At 38.2% G+C, this 16,167-nt stretch overlaps 1 protein-coding gene across 3 annotated transcripts in view; it reads left to right on the forward strand.

The window, feature by feature from the left end:
• Positions 1 to 16,167, forward strand: part of nup210 (nucleoporin 210) — a 32,782-nt gene that overhangs the window by 4,110 nt on the left and 12,505 nt on the right. For 2 of the 3 annotated variants that reach the window (XM_010756768.3, XM_010756769.3), the window contains exons 5-19: positions 8,424 to 8,574; positions 8,945 to 9,077; positions 9,219 to 9,377; positions 9,595 to 9,663; positions 9,757 to 9,863; positions 10,486 to 10,626; positions 10,764 to 10,901; positions 11,116 to 11,271; positions 12,064 to 12,259; positions 13,148 to 13,293; positions 14,105 to 14,323; positions 14,491 to 14,664; positions 14,890 to 15,082; positions 15,393 to 15,499; positions 15,691 to 15,795. In XM_010756768.3, coding sequence (XP_010755070.2) covers positions 8,424 to 8,574; positions 8,945 to 9,077; positions 9,219 to 9,377; positions 9,595 to 9,663; positions 9,757 to 9,863; positions 10,486 to 10,626; positions 10,764 to 10,901; positions 11,116 to 11,271; positions 12,064 to 12,259; positions 13,148 to 13,293; positions 14,105 to 14,323; positions 14,491 to 14,664; positions 14,890 to 15,082; positions 15,393 to 15,499; positions 15,691 to 15,795 — 2,194 coding nt within the window. Of the gene's footprint in view, positions 1 to 7,401; positions 7,483 to 8,423; positions 8,575 to 8,944; positions 9,078 to 9,218; positions 9,378 to 9,594; positions 9,664 to 9,756; positions 9,864 to 10,485; positions 10,627 to 10,763; positions 10,902 to 11,115; positions 11,272 to 12,063; positions 12,260 to 13,147; positions 13,294 to 14,104; positions 14,324 to 14,490; positions 14,665 to 14,889; positions 15,083 to 15,392; positions 15,500 to 15,690; positions 15,796 to 16,167 lie in introns of those variants that run through there. The other variant, XM_027277280.1, reaches the window with a different exon arrangement.

Consider the following 16,167-nt stretch of genomic DNA (forward strand, 5'->3'; position numbering starts at 1 on the left):
GGGACAAAATGGTCTGTTCCCCCCACAGTAGTTGACCTTTCCATAGTCTTCTGGGGCCAGAAACCCTCAGCTCAGTAATGGCTCTCTGCCTGAGAGATAATGTCATCTGACACGCACTGATTTAGGAGGTAATTGCACCCCACACTGTTGTAATTTCTCATTCATGCATGTTTGAATGGTGACTTATGCCACTACTTAATTACCCAAACTCACTGACTGCAACTCTGCCTCGTAATAATGTACCTAATGGGCACTTTGTCTATTTCACACTAGGACTATTGAATTAAAGTTTAAAATTTAGTACACTGTGTTTATTATTTGTTCTCTGAGCAGAGTGAAGTCATTCTTGCCTCAGTTCTTTTGACAATAGCACAGGCTTAATATTCTTCAGGGTTTTCATTAAAACTAATGCCAGTGATGGTGACATCATTGTCTACTTGGGCCCCCGAACACTGCAGGCGTTAATGTTATCTGTCCATTGTGTGATATATTGTCCTGGTCTTCTGCTTTTGTTTAAACAGGGAGAGAGACTATAGTGTTTGTTGTAACCTTTGTTGGCTCGAGAGATGGGGGTGTAGGGTGGTCTCTAATTGAGGTAGTGGTGTACCTCACCACACTATCTGGTTCATTTCACTGTTCTGAGTCATTTCACAAATACTTTACTAGATCATTTTGCACGTCATCCAATGCAGCATTACGCAAGAATTACACAAGAATTCCAATAACAACTGCATACACACCAAAGTGCCTGATTACAATAATAAGTAATATTCTCTTACTTGTGTAGTCAAATATGTTTCTATCAACACACTGCTGCAGGCATATAAGATAAAGTAAAGAGAGGAAGTATTTAAAGTAACCCCCAAAGGCAGGGCACTGTGCATCTGTAGGGGGAAATTAAGACCCCAAGGAATGTGGTGAAAGTGACTACCCCCTGTGTCTTGTAAAGACTTTCCAGGGTGTAGTTAAATGGCATGTCTGCTGTGGGGTTCAGACCAAAGTGAAGCACAGTAACAGCTTTGGTTAGGCTATGAAATAACAAAAAATTTCTGTGCCATTTCTCCATTGAATATTTAACAACATGTAAATGGTGGTGTGATAGTTTTAAAAAGGCCAATATTAATTAATTAACTTGATCTTTGACTCTCTTTCACTGTGTGACTAAAGTAGTGTACTTTATATTAAATGTGAGGCACGTGGAAGCATTTTGCCAAGATTAGACCTCCATTGTTCCTTGACCATGAATGCATCGAGCTGCAAATACAAACCACCCCAGCTCTATCCCAACTAATGCCTACAGAAATGGCAAGGGGATTTAAAGCATGTAGTTAAGATCATGTAATGGAATTTAATACCGCAGCATAGCTTTGTAGGGCCATGTTTCTCAATGTAGGTGTAGTTAATCTGAAATTTTATACTTCCAAGGGAAAGTAAGGATATGTTAAGGAAATTATGTCTTCCTTTCATTATAATCATAAAATCTATAATCAATAAATCATAACTTGCCACATTGCTGAACAACTGCAACAAAATACTGTCATAAGTATTCCAATCACACATTCAGCTAGTCCCACCTCCTGTCCCTTTTTTTTACATTTACCTTTAGGCTGTGTGCCTCTCAAATTATTTAAAGCAGTGCTTCTCCAAGACCTATTACAGTTCTGGGTGAAAGCTGAGCCGCCAACTGAGAACATTACTATTGAGTAAGCGTTTAGGTAAGTGCTATAGCTTCTGCACCCACTTGTTTGGACCAATTGCCAAACATGGTGGCCAAGAAAAAGTTCTTGACTTCACACCAGGAAGGATGTGACTCCTAATGCATGCCAGATGAGGAGACACTAAACTTTCTTTCGAAGCAGCTGCAGGCCATTTGTGACATCGGAAAATATTTTATGTGCAACATATGGGTGTTGCTGCATGTTTTTAGTAATAGCAGAGGTGAAATGCTTTGATGGTATCAATGTCAGACACATAAGTGGTAGGCAACATTTCCAAATCTAAAAATAGCTGTAATATATAAAAGTTTTATGTAGTGCTTCAGTAGCTTTTAAAAGTTTGATGTTTAGCTCTTAAAGCACTGCATAAAGTCAACTAAAGACAAAAACATTGAGAATTCCTTTTTTTCATAGGATACACTATGTTTGCGGGCTCTGACTCTAGCTCTAAAAGATTTGAACGAGGAAATCGCATAACATCTATTCAAGGCCCAGAAACAGCTCTACTTAAAAGCACTTTCCTTTTCAATGAGTTCATGTCTGGTGCCTCACTTTGTTGTTAGACATGAGCCTCCATGAGAGTGGATAAAGACAGCGCTTGACATTCAGGTATTGTTTTCCATGTTCTCAGGCATTACATCATTCACTCCTAACATGAATTGTATGAGCACTGGATAGGATGGGTAAAAAAGATGAAACAATTGTAGGACAGAACGCCTACTCAGAGCAGCTTTGTCAAATAAATGAACGGGCTACGTAGCGCACCGAGAGATCCTATCTCAGAGTAAGTGAAGTATACAGTACAATCACGTGCTCATCAAATAGTATAAAAAAAAAACATGGTAGGAAATACAAAGTGAAACTTCAGAATGTGACAGTATACACTGATTGATTATTCACATCGGAAAGAATGATAAGACTTCGACATTTATGCAGAACTTGACCTTACATACGACATATAATCTTGAGGATTGTGCGTTGCAATAATAGTTGTCGCACAGACAAGCATTGAAACACAGCAGTCTGTGATGGGCTTTCATTGCTAATAAACTCTGACTCAACAGTATGTCCTTTGGCACAACAGCATTATGTAAAACACTTCAAAACCAAGTCTGTCTGCTAATCAAGTTGTGCATCTCTGCGTGTCTGGAAACTAGTTGCACAAACCAGGAGAATTTGTGTAAAAGTTCAAGGCAAGTGAGAGGATGGATCAAAAATAATGCCGCCAGTTGAACTGAGACTGTATAATTACCATTCTGTTAACAATTCATGTTTATCACTGGGCCAATTTTAATGCCAGAAAATGATCTCACATACAAACAAACAAAGGAGGTTTAAGTCTTTACACTGTCAAACATGTTGCCATTTATCTCACTGTCAGCCAAAGCCTATTCAATTCATTGTTCTTTTGATAAATATGGTATGGTTGAAGTGAACATTTTCTCTTTTTATGTCATATACTTGTCCTTCACTCCCTGCTGTCACCATGCTTGGGTAGTAATACTATACAGGTAGCTGTCAGTGACACCTAGGGGTGAAAATATGAATTGCATGTTCTTGACAGAACGCTGAAGAACCCAGACAGTCAAACTCTGGGTGCATGCAAAAGATGCAAGAATGACTAGTTGCCCAATTCATGCCTTGTCTGGCTATATAGATTAATTTGTAGTTTATATAAATATAAAACGATACAAAATCAACTTACTGCAAACAAACATTTCTCATGAAGTAAGGCTTATGTTAATTTAAATGGTTTCATTTATTTTCCATAGCCAGAGTACGAGTAGATCACAGTCAGAGAAGTGTGTGTGTGCAACCTTTTTCATTTCCATAATGATGGGGTTTGTATTTAAAGTTTATCCACATCCAGTAAATGAAAAGCACAACATATCAGAAATAACCTCAATATATAACACAACTCTCTAGTATAGAGCCATAAATTCTAGACTAGTTTTAAAAAATGTTTATAGAAAGATGAATGTTCTTCTCTGAGACAGTGCCTAAGCCTCAGGTAGATCGGATGAATTAAGGGTTTGGGATGAGATTGTATATATACCTATAAACTGGTATCAGTTGTATTCCAAAGGGCAGTAAGTGATATTAAAGTTGCTGAAATAGTTGTGCCAAAATAAGGACATAGCTGCTTGACAATAACTGTGTATGACAATGTGTGTATGTATCCGTGTCACCATGTGCAATGTGAGTAGTAAAGCTGCTGTTGGTAACTTTTATAAAAATAACTTTTTGTTATATTTCCAAACTGCACTAGATTTGACTAGTACATGAGTCTGGCTCCTCCTTGTGCCCCTATTACCTTTGGCAAGAATTTAGATCTCATGAGTTCAGGAGGTCATCAGACTGCTGGGAATGAAACCAAAAATCAACTATCTTTTCCATCTTACATTTGTAAAAGTTATTCCCACCTTGGAATTACAGGGTTTTAATGTAAATTAACTAACAAACTTAACGTGAAGCAAGTAATAAGATTGATGTAATAATACAATAAACTTAAAATGACATTCATTTTATCTGCGGGTTTGGGCAAGCAAATTGGCTTATTAAATTGAATGCATAAACCTGGCTACTACCTACACACTACTGTTAGTTGAAGCACATGGAGTTATTATTACTGTACATAAATCTTATTATTTGCTGCACATTAAGTTAATTTAGATTAAACCTATGCAATATAATGGATGAAAATTGAAATGCAAAGTCTGCATTTTGGCCAAAATAAATAAATAAATTTGAGTGTAAGATTACAAAAAATGGATGGATGAATCAATTCAATTCAATTACTGTTAATATAATCTATTATTTGCTTCACATTAGGTTATTATTATATTAAACCTATGCAATATAAATAGATGAAAATTGAAATGCATAAGTCCGGCATTTGGCCAAAAAAATAAAAAATGAGTGTAAGATTACAAAAAACGGATGGATGAATTAATTCAATTCATCAATTCAATTCAATTCATCAATTCAATTCAATTCAATTCAATTCAATTCAAAAACAAACTGTACCTTTAAGAAAATGCGTCACGACCCTGTTGCCTGTCCTCGTGCATGACGTTTCCCCACTCCCGGCATGCGCGCTGGAAGTCGAATATTGCTAATGGCGGGTATTGTAACGACATATGCGTATTTTAGACTATTGTTTGCTACCTGTACACATTAATATTGATAAATTAGCCATTTCAAAAATAATACTCGGTGTGTTCAAAGCTTCTCGAGGATAAACCAAAGGAAGGAGCAGATAGAAAGCTGGCGCACGCTGTAACTGTATCATGTGGCCGTTAAGTACTGACACAAACGAAAGTGAGCAGGAAGGCAGCGTGTGTTTGAGTTGAGAGGTAGCTGTAATGTTAGCTCACTTAAACGTCTGTCTCAGAGACACAACTCCAAAGCTACTGCACAAACAGCTAAGTTAATGGGACGGAGGAAGTTTGGCTTTCATTCATTCATTTGACCTTATAAATTTCCACAAGCGGAAATGATGTCCTCTAAGTTGTCAGTGTCGGTGTTGCGTAATAATTACTGTGATTCAAGTCGACGGTACCTCGAGACTAAATATACCCAAAGTGTTGCTACGCTTGCAGAAGTACAAAGATTAACTTCACGTTGGAAACTACTGAAGGTTGCTACAGATGGTGAGTAGACAAACCCACCAGTGTCGTGTTACATATGAGGACACATGGCCAAATATACTGTATGCAATGTTGACAGTTTTTTTAGCATGTGGTGTTGCTGGAAACCATGTTAAGTATACATAATTTATTAGCTTTTTACACTAAAGCTGCAGCTCCACCAACTTAAAAAAAAATGTTATTCCACTTCAGATCTTTTTCTGCGACGAAGATCAGCATTGTTATTGTGATAAATGAAGAACTATATGGCTATTCTGCTCATAATCCTCCAGGTCGTCCACCAGACCAGAGGTAGCAAGCACCAGGCTGTGGATGAAGACAGTAGCAGAGGCTGCTCCCGGAGAGCCGTCCCCAGGCTCTTTACACCCAGCCCTCCAGACTGACCAGTATCATTCTGGCTGAGGATGTTGGTAAATACACAAGATACATTGATTAATGAACAAGTGGCTCATTCAAGAATTGTTCCTGGTGTGAGCAAGGAAATGAAACGTGCATAAAAGAAGAACTACAATGGGGAAATTCAATTTTGTCGCCAGGTTGTTACTTTCTTTCATTTACATGCACAAAGAGGACGTATAGAGGTGGGTAGATGTCATAGGGAAAGGCTAATTAGATGATTTTAGGGTTTCAGTGCCTTGCCAAAGGCACCTCGTCTTTGCCACTTTATAGGGTATATGTAACACAGTCTGTAGTCAAAAATGTGCTGCATGGTTTCTCCTGAACAGAATGAAAACAAAAAATGTGCGCTGTAATTCAAAAAGCTTGAGCAAGTCAAAGTACAGTCTGTCATCTGTTGCACAACATTTTTTTAAAAAAAGTCTTCCTTCCTTGCTTTGCTGTTGTGAAATATTATGTATCATCTGTTGCCTGTGGCATGGTTGGCCAATCATGGATGACAGACAGTTGTGAGCATTTGCTTTGTAATCAGAAAAACACACACACACACACACACACACACACACACACACACACACAGTGCATCTTATACTTATTTATCAAAAAATAGATAAATAAACACCAAGTATGACTATCAGCCACTGAATTTGAATGTGGCTTAAATCGCGGCAGCTGTCCAACCAAACCATAATTTGATATAATCTATTGCTCATGTAAAAGCCCACTTAACAGATTAGAAAAGCCACATTATTTAAATGTGGAGCACTTTTCCAGGAATCAAGTCCTGCATTTGCATACATATATGATAAGGGTGTGTTTAGTGAGTGGAGGTAGACAACAAGGATGGCTGCTGTGCCTTTTTAAAATGACTGTTCCTTTATGCAGCATGTACTGTGTATAGAGTGTTTATCCCCACTTCCATTGCAGTTACCGGACAGGTATTGCGCTGTGACGCTATCGTTGACATCAATCAGTGAGATCCAGATTGTGTCGACCACCAGAGAGCTACATCTCGAAGATTCGCCACTGGCACTCAAAATTCACGCACTGGACTCTGAAGTGACATACTGGCTCATCACAGGATGAAGTGATTCTCGTTATAGGCTGCTGGTGATGTCGCTAATAAATATCCCCTTAAAACTATTACAAACAATTTGCATAAATACTACTCCAATCCATATTACTCCACTCTCCTATTGTAATGAGTCATACCATATTGTTTATTTGCTCCTTTCAAGACTTCCAGAGTAATGACTGAGCAGGCTTGAGACAGAGATTTCTTTCCCTCAGGCTGCTGCTGTTCGGTGGCTGTTTGTTCTGTTCGACTGGTTCCATTTAGGGCTGACACTCTTAGTTTAATGAGCTGTGGCTACAGCCTGATTCTTTTTGATGATGACTCTAGGGCCTGATGTTTTGCTTTTGTTTTCTTTGGTTTAAAAGTGTTTTTTAGATTCCCAGATGGAGTAGATTGCAAAAGGACGTCAAGTGTCCTGTAATTAGAAGCCTATTGGGTTTTGTTTTTAGCTAATTTAACCGCAAACTCCGCTCAGCATTCCAATATTTAAAATATCACATACCCATAGTGTTGTAACTTAAAGGAATGGGGTCTAATCTCTTTTATGTTACAGGAAACACCTCAGACCCTTTCAGGTCTAGTCTTGACTGGACCTTAGTGAAAGATGTAGATGTGAATGGATCTCTGACTCTTACAATTCATTACGGTAGGCTTTGCTTTGTTAATATTCCCTGTTTGTCGTTTGTTAGTAAGTCTGAGACCAGAGACAAAATGATCAACCCAAATTAATTTGCACCTTTATCAAAACCACTGATGGCATTACCCAGATGTTGTTTGGCTAGAATAGTTTAATGTTTCAGTTTTACTAATTTCTCTAAAAATTAATCATCTTTAGTAGCATTTAATTTGTATAGTCCACCTGCTGATAGTCATAGAGTATTTGTAACATTTAAACAGATTATAATTGAGATTCAACAATTCAGCTATGTCACAAATAAAACTGTTTTTTTGATTTTTACACCACCCTGGTTAAGGTTTGGTTAGTTTAAGGCACAGACAATGTTTTGGTCAGGATAGTTCATGAGTCGTCACATATCCTCTGTAGATAACCTGATAAACATCTCGACAGAGCAAAACAGCTAAAATGTTATCTAGATAAAGTGTTCTTGAGGGTGAAGAGCAGGGGCCCATATAGTAATATATAGATATATATATATATATATATATATAGATAGTATATATAGTATATTATATATATATAAAATATAATATATATATATATATATATATATTATATATATATATATAGTATATAAGTATGAACTTGTGTAATGAGAGAGGTGATGTAATATATATATAATAATATATAGAGTTGATTAAGGTGGTTGTGTGTTATATATGTAGATTATGTATATAATCCATAGAATAAGATATTATAATATATATATATAAATGTATGTGTGTGTATATATGTATTAGTGTATATATATAACATTATATATATATATATATACTAATGTCATATATTTATATATATAGATGTAATATAGATATCTATATAGATAATAATATATATATATATATATATATATAATTTCTATATAATCTAATATATCTAATCTGTCTCTTTTCCCCTCTCTCCTCAAGGGTACTTAAATTCTCTGAGTCCACATACACACCCCCTGGGTACATATCTGAAATGGAGCGTGTTGGGAAACAAGGTGATATTATTTTGGTGTCAGGACTGAAAACAGGACATGCAAAGTTGAAGGCCAAAATACAAGAGCCATTGTATAAGGTAAGCTGTTTAGAAAGTACAAAAGTTTTTTTTTTTTTTTTCTTGCCCGTCAACATTCCACTTAATTTAATAAGTTACATGGACATCCTCAAAGTTTTTCTGGTCTATTTTTTAACTGAAAAGGGGAAATCAGAAGAGAAGCTCTGGTTAACTTGTGCACTCTATGCAATGCATCATAAAAATAGCAAACGCCTACTTGGAAGTAATGACTACTTCCTGTCTTATAAATAATGTCACAGCAGTAGTGACTGTTGAGTTGCATTTCTGTTTGCGTTTATATATTTTTGAACACTGCAACCAGTTTGTTTTAGTTTGTTAAGGCGCGAAGCTGAAGCTTTGTTGTTCTGTAACCATGGTATCTGTACCACAGGATGTGGGCGCAGCAGAGGTGAGACTGCTGATTTTGGAGAACATCATGCTGAGTCCTGCACATGATGTCTACTTACTGGCGGGAACTTCTATACGATACAGAGTTCTGAAGATAAGACAGGGCACGATCACAGGTCTGACTTTGTTTAGTGAAGAGTAAAATAAATTTTTACTTTTACTGTAGTTACTGATTATAACACTGTATTTATTCCCAGCTGTTCAAGCTGTACTCTAGTATAGTAAAGCTAATTTGTGTTTGTGTTGTGTTTGTCCAGAGCTCTCTATGCCCTGTGATCAGTATGAGCTGCACCTTCAGAACAGTGTGGTTGGCCCTAATGGAAACCCACGGGTTGCTGTGGCCAGTCTGGATCAAAGCACCTCCAGAGTTACAGCAATGCAACTAGGACACATCAACGTGGTGCTGGATCATAAGAGTATCCTTGTAACAAATCATACACTCTGCAGTTGCCTGTTATTGTAAGGGTATAATGTCATGTACTTTACTTTAACATGTTCAAAGGAGAATATAAAGTCTGGGTATTTGTGTTTTTTCTCTGTGAGCAGAGACTAACTAACCAGGAGTAGCAAGTTTAGAGCTGTTATTGCCAATGAGTGTGTCTGGCTTAATTTCCCTTAATAGCATCTACTCAGGCCTTCGTATGCAAGGAGTGTCTCGCCTCCCCAACAGCACCCTGTATGTGGTGGAACCAGGATACCTAGGTCTGTTTCTTGCTCTTACCATTGAAAACACAATGAAGTGTCTCAGTGTTTATAAGATGCAGCTAACCTCTGTTCTCTATGTAATCTGTTTAGCTTTTAAAATCCGTCCAGGAGAAAGCTGGGTTCTTGAAACAGGCAGAGTATACAATATCCAAATAGAAGTCTTTGATAAATCCGGCAACAAGATTTACCTCTCTGATGTAAGTATGCTGGAGTAAAATCATTACGTTTTTAAAGCATTTAATTGTGTATCTGTGTGGATGTATCACTTGAGGATGTGATGGTAGTTGTGAAAGTCAGATGGGTATTATTGTAAAATAAATTCTGGATGCATCCCATGGATAAAATCAAATATTTCAGAGAGCACAACCTCTGCTTTAGTTATATAAGCAGTCAAAACTGTTTTTCTTGCTTGTTTTTCACAGCAATAATTTCTTCATTTGCTCTGTTTTACACATTTGCTTCTATTATTAGTGGTAACAGGCCTACATTCCAGTCATTCGTAGATGATTTTCCAAGTTGATATATAACGGAAAACTGGAAAAAGAACAGACCAAACAAAAACAGGTTTAATCAGATGCCGACTGAAACACGTGACACATTAGAGAGGAGAGATTTAGTGCACGTTGATTCTTCCTTCGCTAGCCGATGAGTTTTATTAGCCAATATTTTAGAGCAGTTATGGGGAAAAGGTCACCTTTTTAAGTAAATCAAAATCCACACAAAACATTCAATTTGGTAATAGTTTGAAACCAGACTTCTATCTAGAGTCAAACAAATACACTAGTTTGAAAGTCTGTGTGGGTTATTTGGATTTTTCAGAATGTCCGTATTGACACTGGTTTCCCCTCGGAGTACTTCGAAGTCCAGGAGTCTTCTGTGAATGGATCATATCATCGTGTCAAAGCACTCAAGGAAGGCCTGACTCTCATTGATGCTACCCTAAGTGCTATTGTGGATGAAGTGAGTTTAATTGCAACTCTGAGTCTTCTGAGTCTGTATTTCAGCTGGAGTATCATTATGGCATTAACCTTCTGTTCCTCTCCTCCACTTCAGCAGAGAGGGCTTGATCATTTCCTGTGTTCTCTGTTTTGTTTCAGACTGGAAAAGTCCATGCACTCGCCAACCCAGTCCACAATGAACAAGATGTAGAAATCTATAACCCTATAGTTCTTAGTCCCAGTATTCTCACATTTCCATGGCAGCCCAAGGTTGGGGCTTATCAGTACACAATAAAGGTAATTATTTCTCTTTAGAATACATGCAAACCTGAATGCCTTTTTAATTGGTTGTAGAGCAGAAGTGTTGAGTATAGGTCACCTTTGTATGAGACAACATTTGTAGCGAATACTCTTTGCCATAAAACTATAAGTTACATTTTTTTTGTCCTTTTACCGCCAAGAGGTTCCTTTCCTGTGCTCATTATGACTCTCTCTCTGGTGCTTGTGACAGGCGACGGGAGGGAGTGGAAATTTCAGCTGGTCTTCCTCCAATACAGCTGTCGCCACCGTGACCGTGAAAGGAGTGATGACAACAGTCAGTGACATTGGCGTCAGCGTAATTTATGCTCACGATCTACGCAATCCATTACACTTTGGCCAGATGAAGGTAAGTTGACCTTTTTAAAAGCTGTCATGTTGTGAAGTCGCACACCCATCAGTTCTCCATATGGAGCACAAATGATAATCCTGATTAACGCTACAGTATTTACTATTTCGTTATTTTTCTTTGACTAAAGTGTGAAAGTGTTACACCATATTGTCGTTGTTAATACACAGTCTGTGAAGAAATAATTAAAAATTTCACTAGACAATGATAGATTATACATTTCTGCCTAAACTATGATATTAATTTGCATATTAGGCAACTTTTATCAGGTGGTTTGGAGTTTTATTTATTTTCGAAGCCATGCAAACAATTGTCTCAATCAGCTTTTTACAGCATTTACAACGTGGACCCTCTTCTCTCATGTTTTGTCCATCACTTTTTCAAACTGCTCCGGCTGACTGTGCATCTGCTGCAGTCAGCAGATGCAAAGCGGGATGTAGTGTTTAATTCAATTGTGCACCTTCATTGTACATCCACTGAAAGTGTTTATTTTTGCCCTTGGCAGACTCCGATTGTTGTTATTGTTCTTATTGGTGTCTGACACTATGATGGAAAAAAAAACCCTACAGAGATAGACGTTTGTGTTAAAGTGTAAGATCCCTTTTGATTAATCGGAAACAGACGTTATAGCACTCAGCTCAGAATGCCAGACCTCAAGTAGTTAGTTTGTTGGTGTATGTGTGATTTTTGATGTATGTTAAAGCACTAGTTACACCAGAAACTTCCATGTACTGTGACATAAAATTTTACATGAGCATTGTACATATGTAAAAACATCCTGTTTCCCTTCAGGTGTATGTTGTTGAGCCCGTGGCCATGGACTTTGCTCCCTGCACAGTAGAGGCCAGGGTGGGCCTGGTTCTGGATCTGCCCCTTAGGATTTTCGGCCTGCTGGAGGAGGAAAATGAACGGGTCATATTGAGTGACTGCTCCCATTTCGACCTGCAGGTTGAGGAGGAGAACTATGGCATCTTTGAACTACAAAATGGTGAGTCCTGCTGATCAGACTGGGTCCTATTATGATGAAACAAATATAATGAACATAGTATCCTGTTATATAATTGCTGAGTTACTGTCATCACATATTGTGGGTGTTTTCTCTAACGAATATATTGAGGTCACTAACTAATGATGCTCAATGGGACTCATCCATCTGTTTAGTGTTAATCAATGTGAGTTATTACCAATCATGACACTGTGTGACCAGTTAATGGTCATGGAGTGAGCATTCACGTGGGGCTTATCTTATATGAGGAGGAAGATGTGTAGTAACTACTGTGTAACTGTGTTGAGTCCAGGGGGTCATATAGTCAGGCACACAGACTGCTTGTGTTCATAGTTACAGTAATAACTGTAATAAAAACTAAAGTTATTACAGTAATTTTTCCTATATCCTATGAAAGCACTGGTGCCGAAAACTTTTTTAATGAATTCAAAACTTGGAACAATTGCAGTTTCACATTATGAGAGAAGGAATCAAATAGTGAATGCAAAAATATGTTTTTCAGCAGACACAAATCCGTATTAGTCAGCCACCCAAAGATATTCAAAACAAAACACTGGCGATGGTCTGTGCTTATATGGGTACAACTCTCTAATGAATTTAAATTTTTTATAGCTTGTCATTACAACATTAGTCTCTTTGAAAGTTCCCATGTTAGCAAGATCTACAGCTTTTCATTTTAGAATCGTGTATTATTAATCAGAACAGTGGCCTGGGACAAATAATAAGACCTCTCTGCACTCCCATGTGGTTTAAGAGAGGATGAAAAATGAGTTCACCTGTGTGAACCATTGTGATTATTTGTACATTGTCATATTGCATTCCTCTTTTACATTTTTGCTTTCCTCTAAACCACTTTGTCCTGATCTCCAGAGAGGCTGGCTCCAGGCCAGCACCACTGCAGCGGGGTGAGAGCCAAGGCCTTGGCTTCTGGGTACACCATGCTTACTGTCAGCTACACCCACGGCAACGTTCACCTCAGTGCCAAGATCACCATTGCTGCCTATCTTCCCCTTAAAGTAAGTCCAAAGTCCAATTTTGTGCTTTTAGGACCTTGATCACCATTAGCAGAATTCATATCCAACTGCCTTGAGGGTAATTTTTAGTTGTTGTTGTTTTACTCTCACTCATGCACGTTCATGCACACGGTCCTCTTGTTTCAATCGAGGCAGAAATGTGATGATGTGATGAGTGTTAAAATGTTCTCCTCCTGGGTTTCTTTTGTGCTCTGTGTATTTTAATTATGCATCATACACTTGCTACACTGATTTGTTTTCTATGCCCGGGCTCCACTACTGCACCAGAATCAAATTTACGTCAACTGTTGTGGTAGACTACCTAATTTAACGGTATGACACATATTATGATGAGGTGACCAAATCTCCTGTCACAAAACAAACAGTTTTGTCAGTCCTGAATCACTGATAGCTGTGGGGTTTTCTGCATACTACACTCCGGTTCAGTCAGTACAGTAACATGCTGTTTTCTACTTTTAAGGCTTTGTATTTTCTATCATGGGATTGAGTAGTAGTTGTCAAAAATATTGCAGACATTCTTTGTGATGTTTCTTCACTTGTTTTGCCCTAGTAGCTAAAGATTGACCCACTTACCCAGTTTTTGCTTTTTTCCCTCTGAAACACTGCTCAACATTTCTCCAGCTAAGTTCCTCTTAACACTAGAATGACCAAGCAGAGAGATGAATACTTGCTTTTGAATTGAGATATCTCTAATTTTCTTATTACATTTTGGTCTCCCGAATCTGTTCACATATGTATAAAGCATTTCTTTGTTAACTTGTATGTTTCATGATAAAATAATGTTACTTGGCAGGCGATTGATCCTGTATCCGTGGCCGTGGTGACTCTGGGATCATCTAAAGACATGTTGTTTGAGGGTGGGCCACGGCCTTGGGTTTTGGAGCCCTCAAAGTTCTTCTGCAACTTGAGAGCTGAGGATGAGAGCAGTGTGAGCCTTACTCTGACCAGCCCTTCATCTCACACCTACAATCAGCATTGGGTCAGAGCTACCTGCAAGGCCCTGGGAGAGCAGGTAGGATCGACTAAAAACATATTATTTGCCGCAAACTGAATTGTACAGTTAAATTTCATAACTTTTTTTCCCCTGTGCCTTGAAAACAAATTTTAAAAATTCTAGCTTTATAATCTTGTAGTACTTTGCTATCAGTGTTCAAGAGTTATCATGATGTTATTCTTCAGGTGCTGGAAGTGACAGTGGGAAATGAGGCCAGTCTGACCAATCCTTATCCTGCTGTGGAGCTGGCAGTGGTCAAGTTTGTATGCGCCCCCCCATCTCGCCTCACCCTGGTCCCAGTGTATACCAGCCCACAGCTGGACTTGACCTGCCCGCTGCTGCAGCAGAACAAACAAGTGGTATGTATGGGGTCCCTTTTCACAGAAGTCAACAGTTTTTTTTTTTTTTACATTGATTCCTTTCCTTTGTCCATCCAAACATTTGGCTGTTTACACAGCTGCCTTACAAAAGAAAATATCAACACATTATATGTTGCCTTCCAGAATCTTGAGTTATATATTTTTCTTTCCATAATTGAAACATGGTGTTTGGAAAATGAATTGATCAAGAATACCTTCTTATAGGTACCTGTTTCAAATTACCGTAACCCCATTTTGGACTTGGCTGCTTTTGATCAACAAGGACGGAAGTTTGATAACTTTAGCTCTCTGAGCATTTTGTGGGAATCAACCAAGGTGCCAGTGGCCAGTATTGAACCTACTTTGCCGATGGAGCTGCTGTTGTTCAAGGATGCCAACAAACAGATGAAACTTCACGGTAACACGCTGCGACTTGCCTTAAACCTTTCTTGTCAGTTTGTGTTTGATTGTGTCTTTAGGAAAGAGTGAGCTGTTGGCTTAACTTCATTTTTTTGTTCAGACATTTGGAAAGTAATAAAAGCTAAAGAGAAACCTCTGACAGGATTTAATTCTAAGACAGCTGAGGCAGACAGGGAAATATCCGTTTACTTATCACTGGGACTACATTTTGTGGTTTCTGTTTCTGCAGATTTGTTATAAATAGTTTGGATAGATGTTTGTGCAATCACTGCTTTTGTTTCTGTGTTTTTGTTCTCATCTTGTGACAGGACGCCGGACAGTGCTTGTCCATCATCAGACGGGCATTGCTGCTATCACAGTGACCACTCTGGGTTACCAGGTTTCACATCTGGCAGCAGCCAAAGTTCCCAGTCCAGTAAGTGATAACAGTGACATGTCAGAAAGATTTCTTTACTTCCTCTTAAAAAGCAGAAGTATTCGAACTTTAAAATATATCAGTGAATTGAACTTTTACAAAACATCAGTATAATGTTAATCTTTTGATCTGTGAACATTTTGTTTCCATTCACCGTGACACTAATTGTTTGTCAACTTTCTTCTGGACAGTATGACCCCCTGAGCCCTGTCTCAGCCACTCTGGAGCTCCTGTTGGTTGAAGATGTGAAGATTTCTCCAGCCACAGTGACCATATACAACCACCCAGATGTGCAGGTAAGGGTCAGATTATCAGTATTGTGGCCTGACATACGTATCACTTCTTATCTCTTTGCTCTCACAAAGGGTGAACAATCACAGACTGCCTTTTTATGGCTTGTCTTACTAAAAAAGCCAAATTGCGTTTGATATACCATCATAAAAGAATCCTATGTAGTCTTTTCACCATGCAGAACAAAATTGGAAATTTCATCACACTGGTAACAACTCAAGGAACTCAAATGTTAATAATGAGCGCTAGACACAGTGGAAACGTATATATCCCACATTATATCCCCTGTCCTCATCCCTCAGTGGGCCTCCCTCTCTAATCCTGTGTGGTATAGGAACTTATAGGATAGGATTGCCAGGTGTGGAGGTTAAGTAAAG

The sequence above is a fragment of the Larimichthys crocea genome, unplaced genomic scaffold (genome assembly GCF_000972845.2).
Source record: "Larimichthys crocea isolate SSNF unplaced genomic scaffold, L_crocea_2.0 scaffold97, whole genome shotgun sequence".
Taxonomy (NCBI): Eukaryota; Metazoa; Chordata; class Actinopteri; family Sciaenidae; genus Larimichthys; species Larimichthys crocea.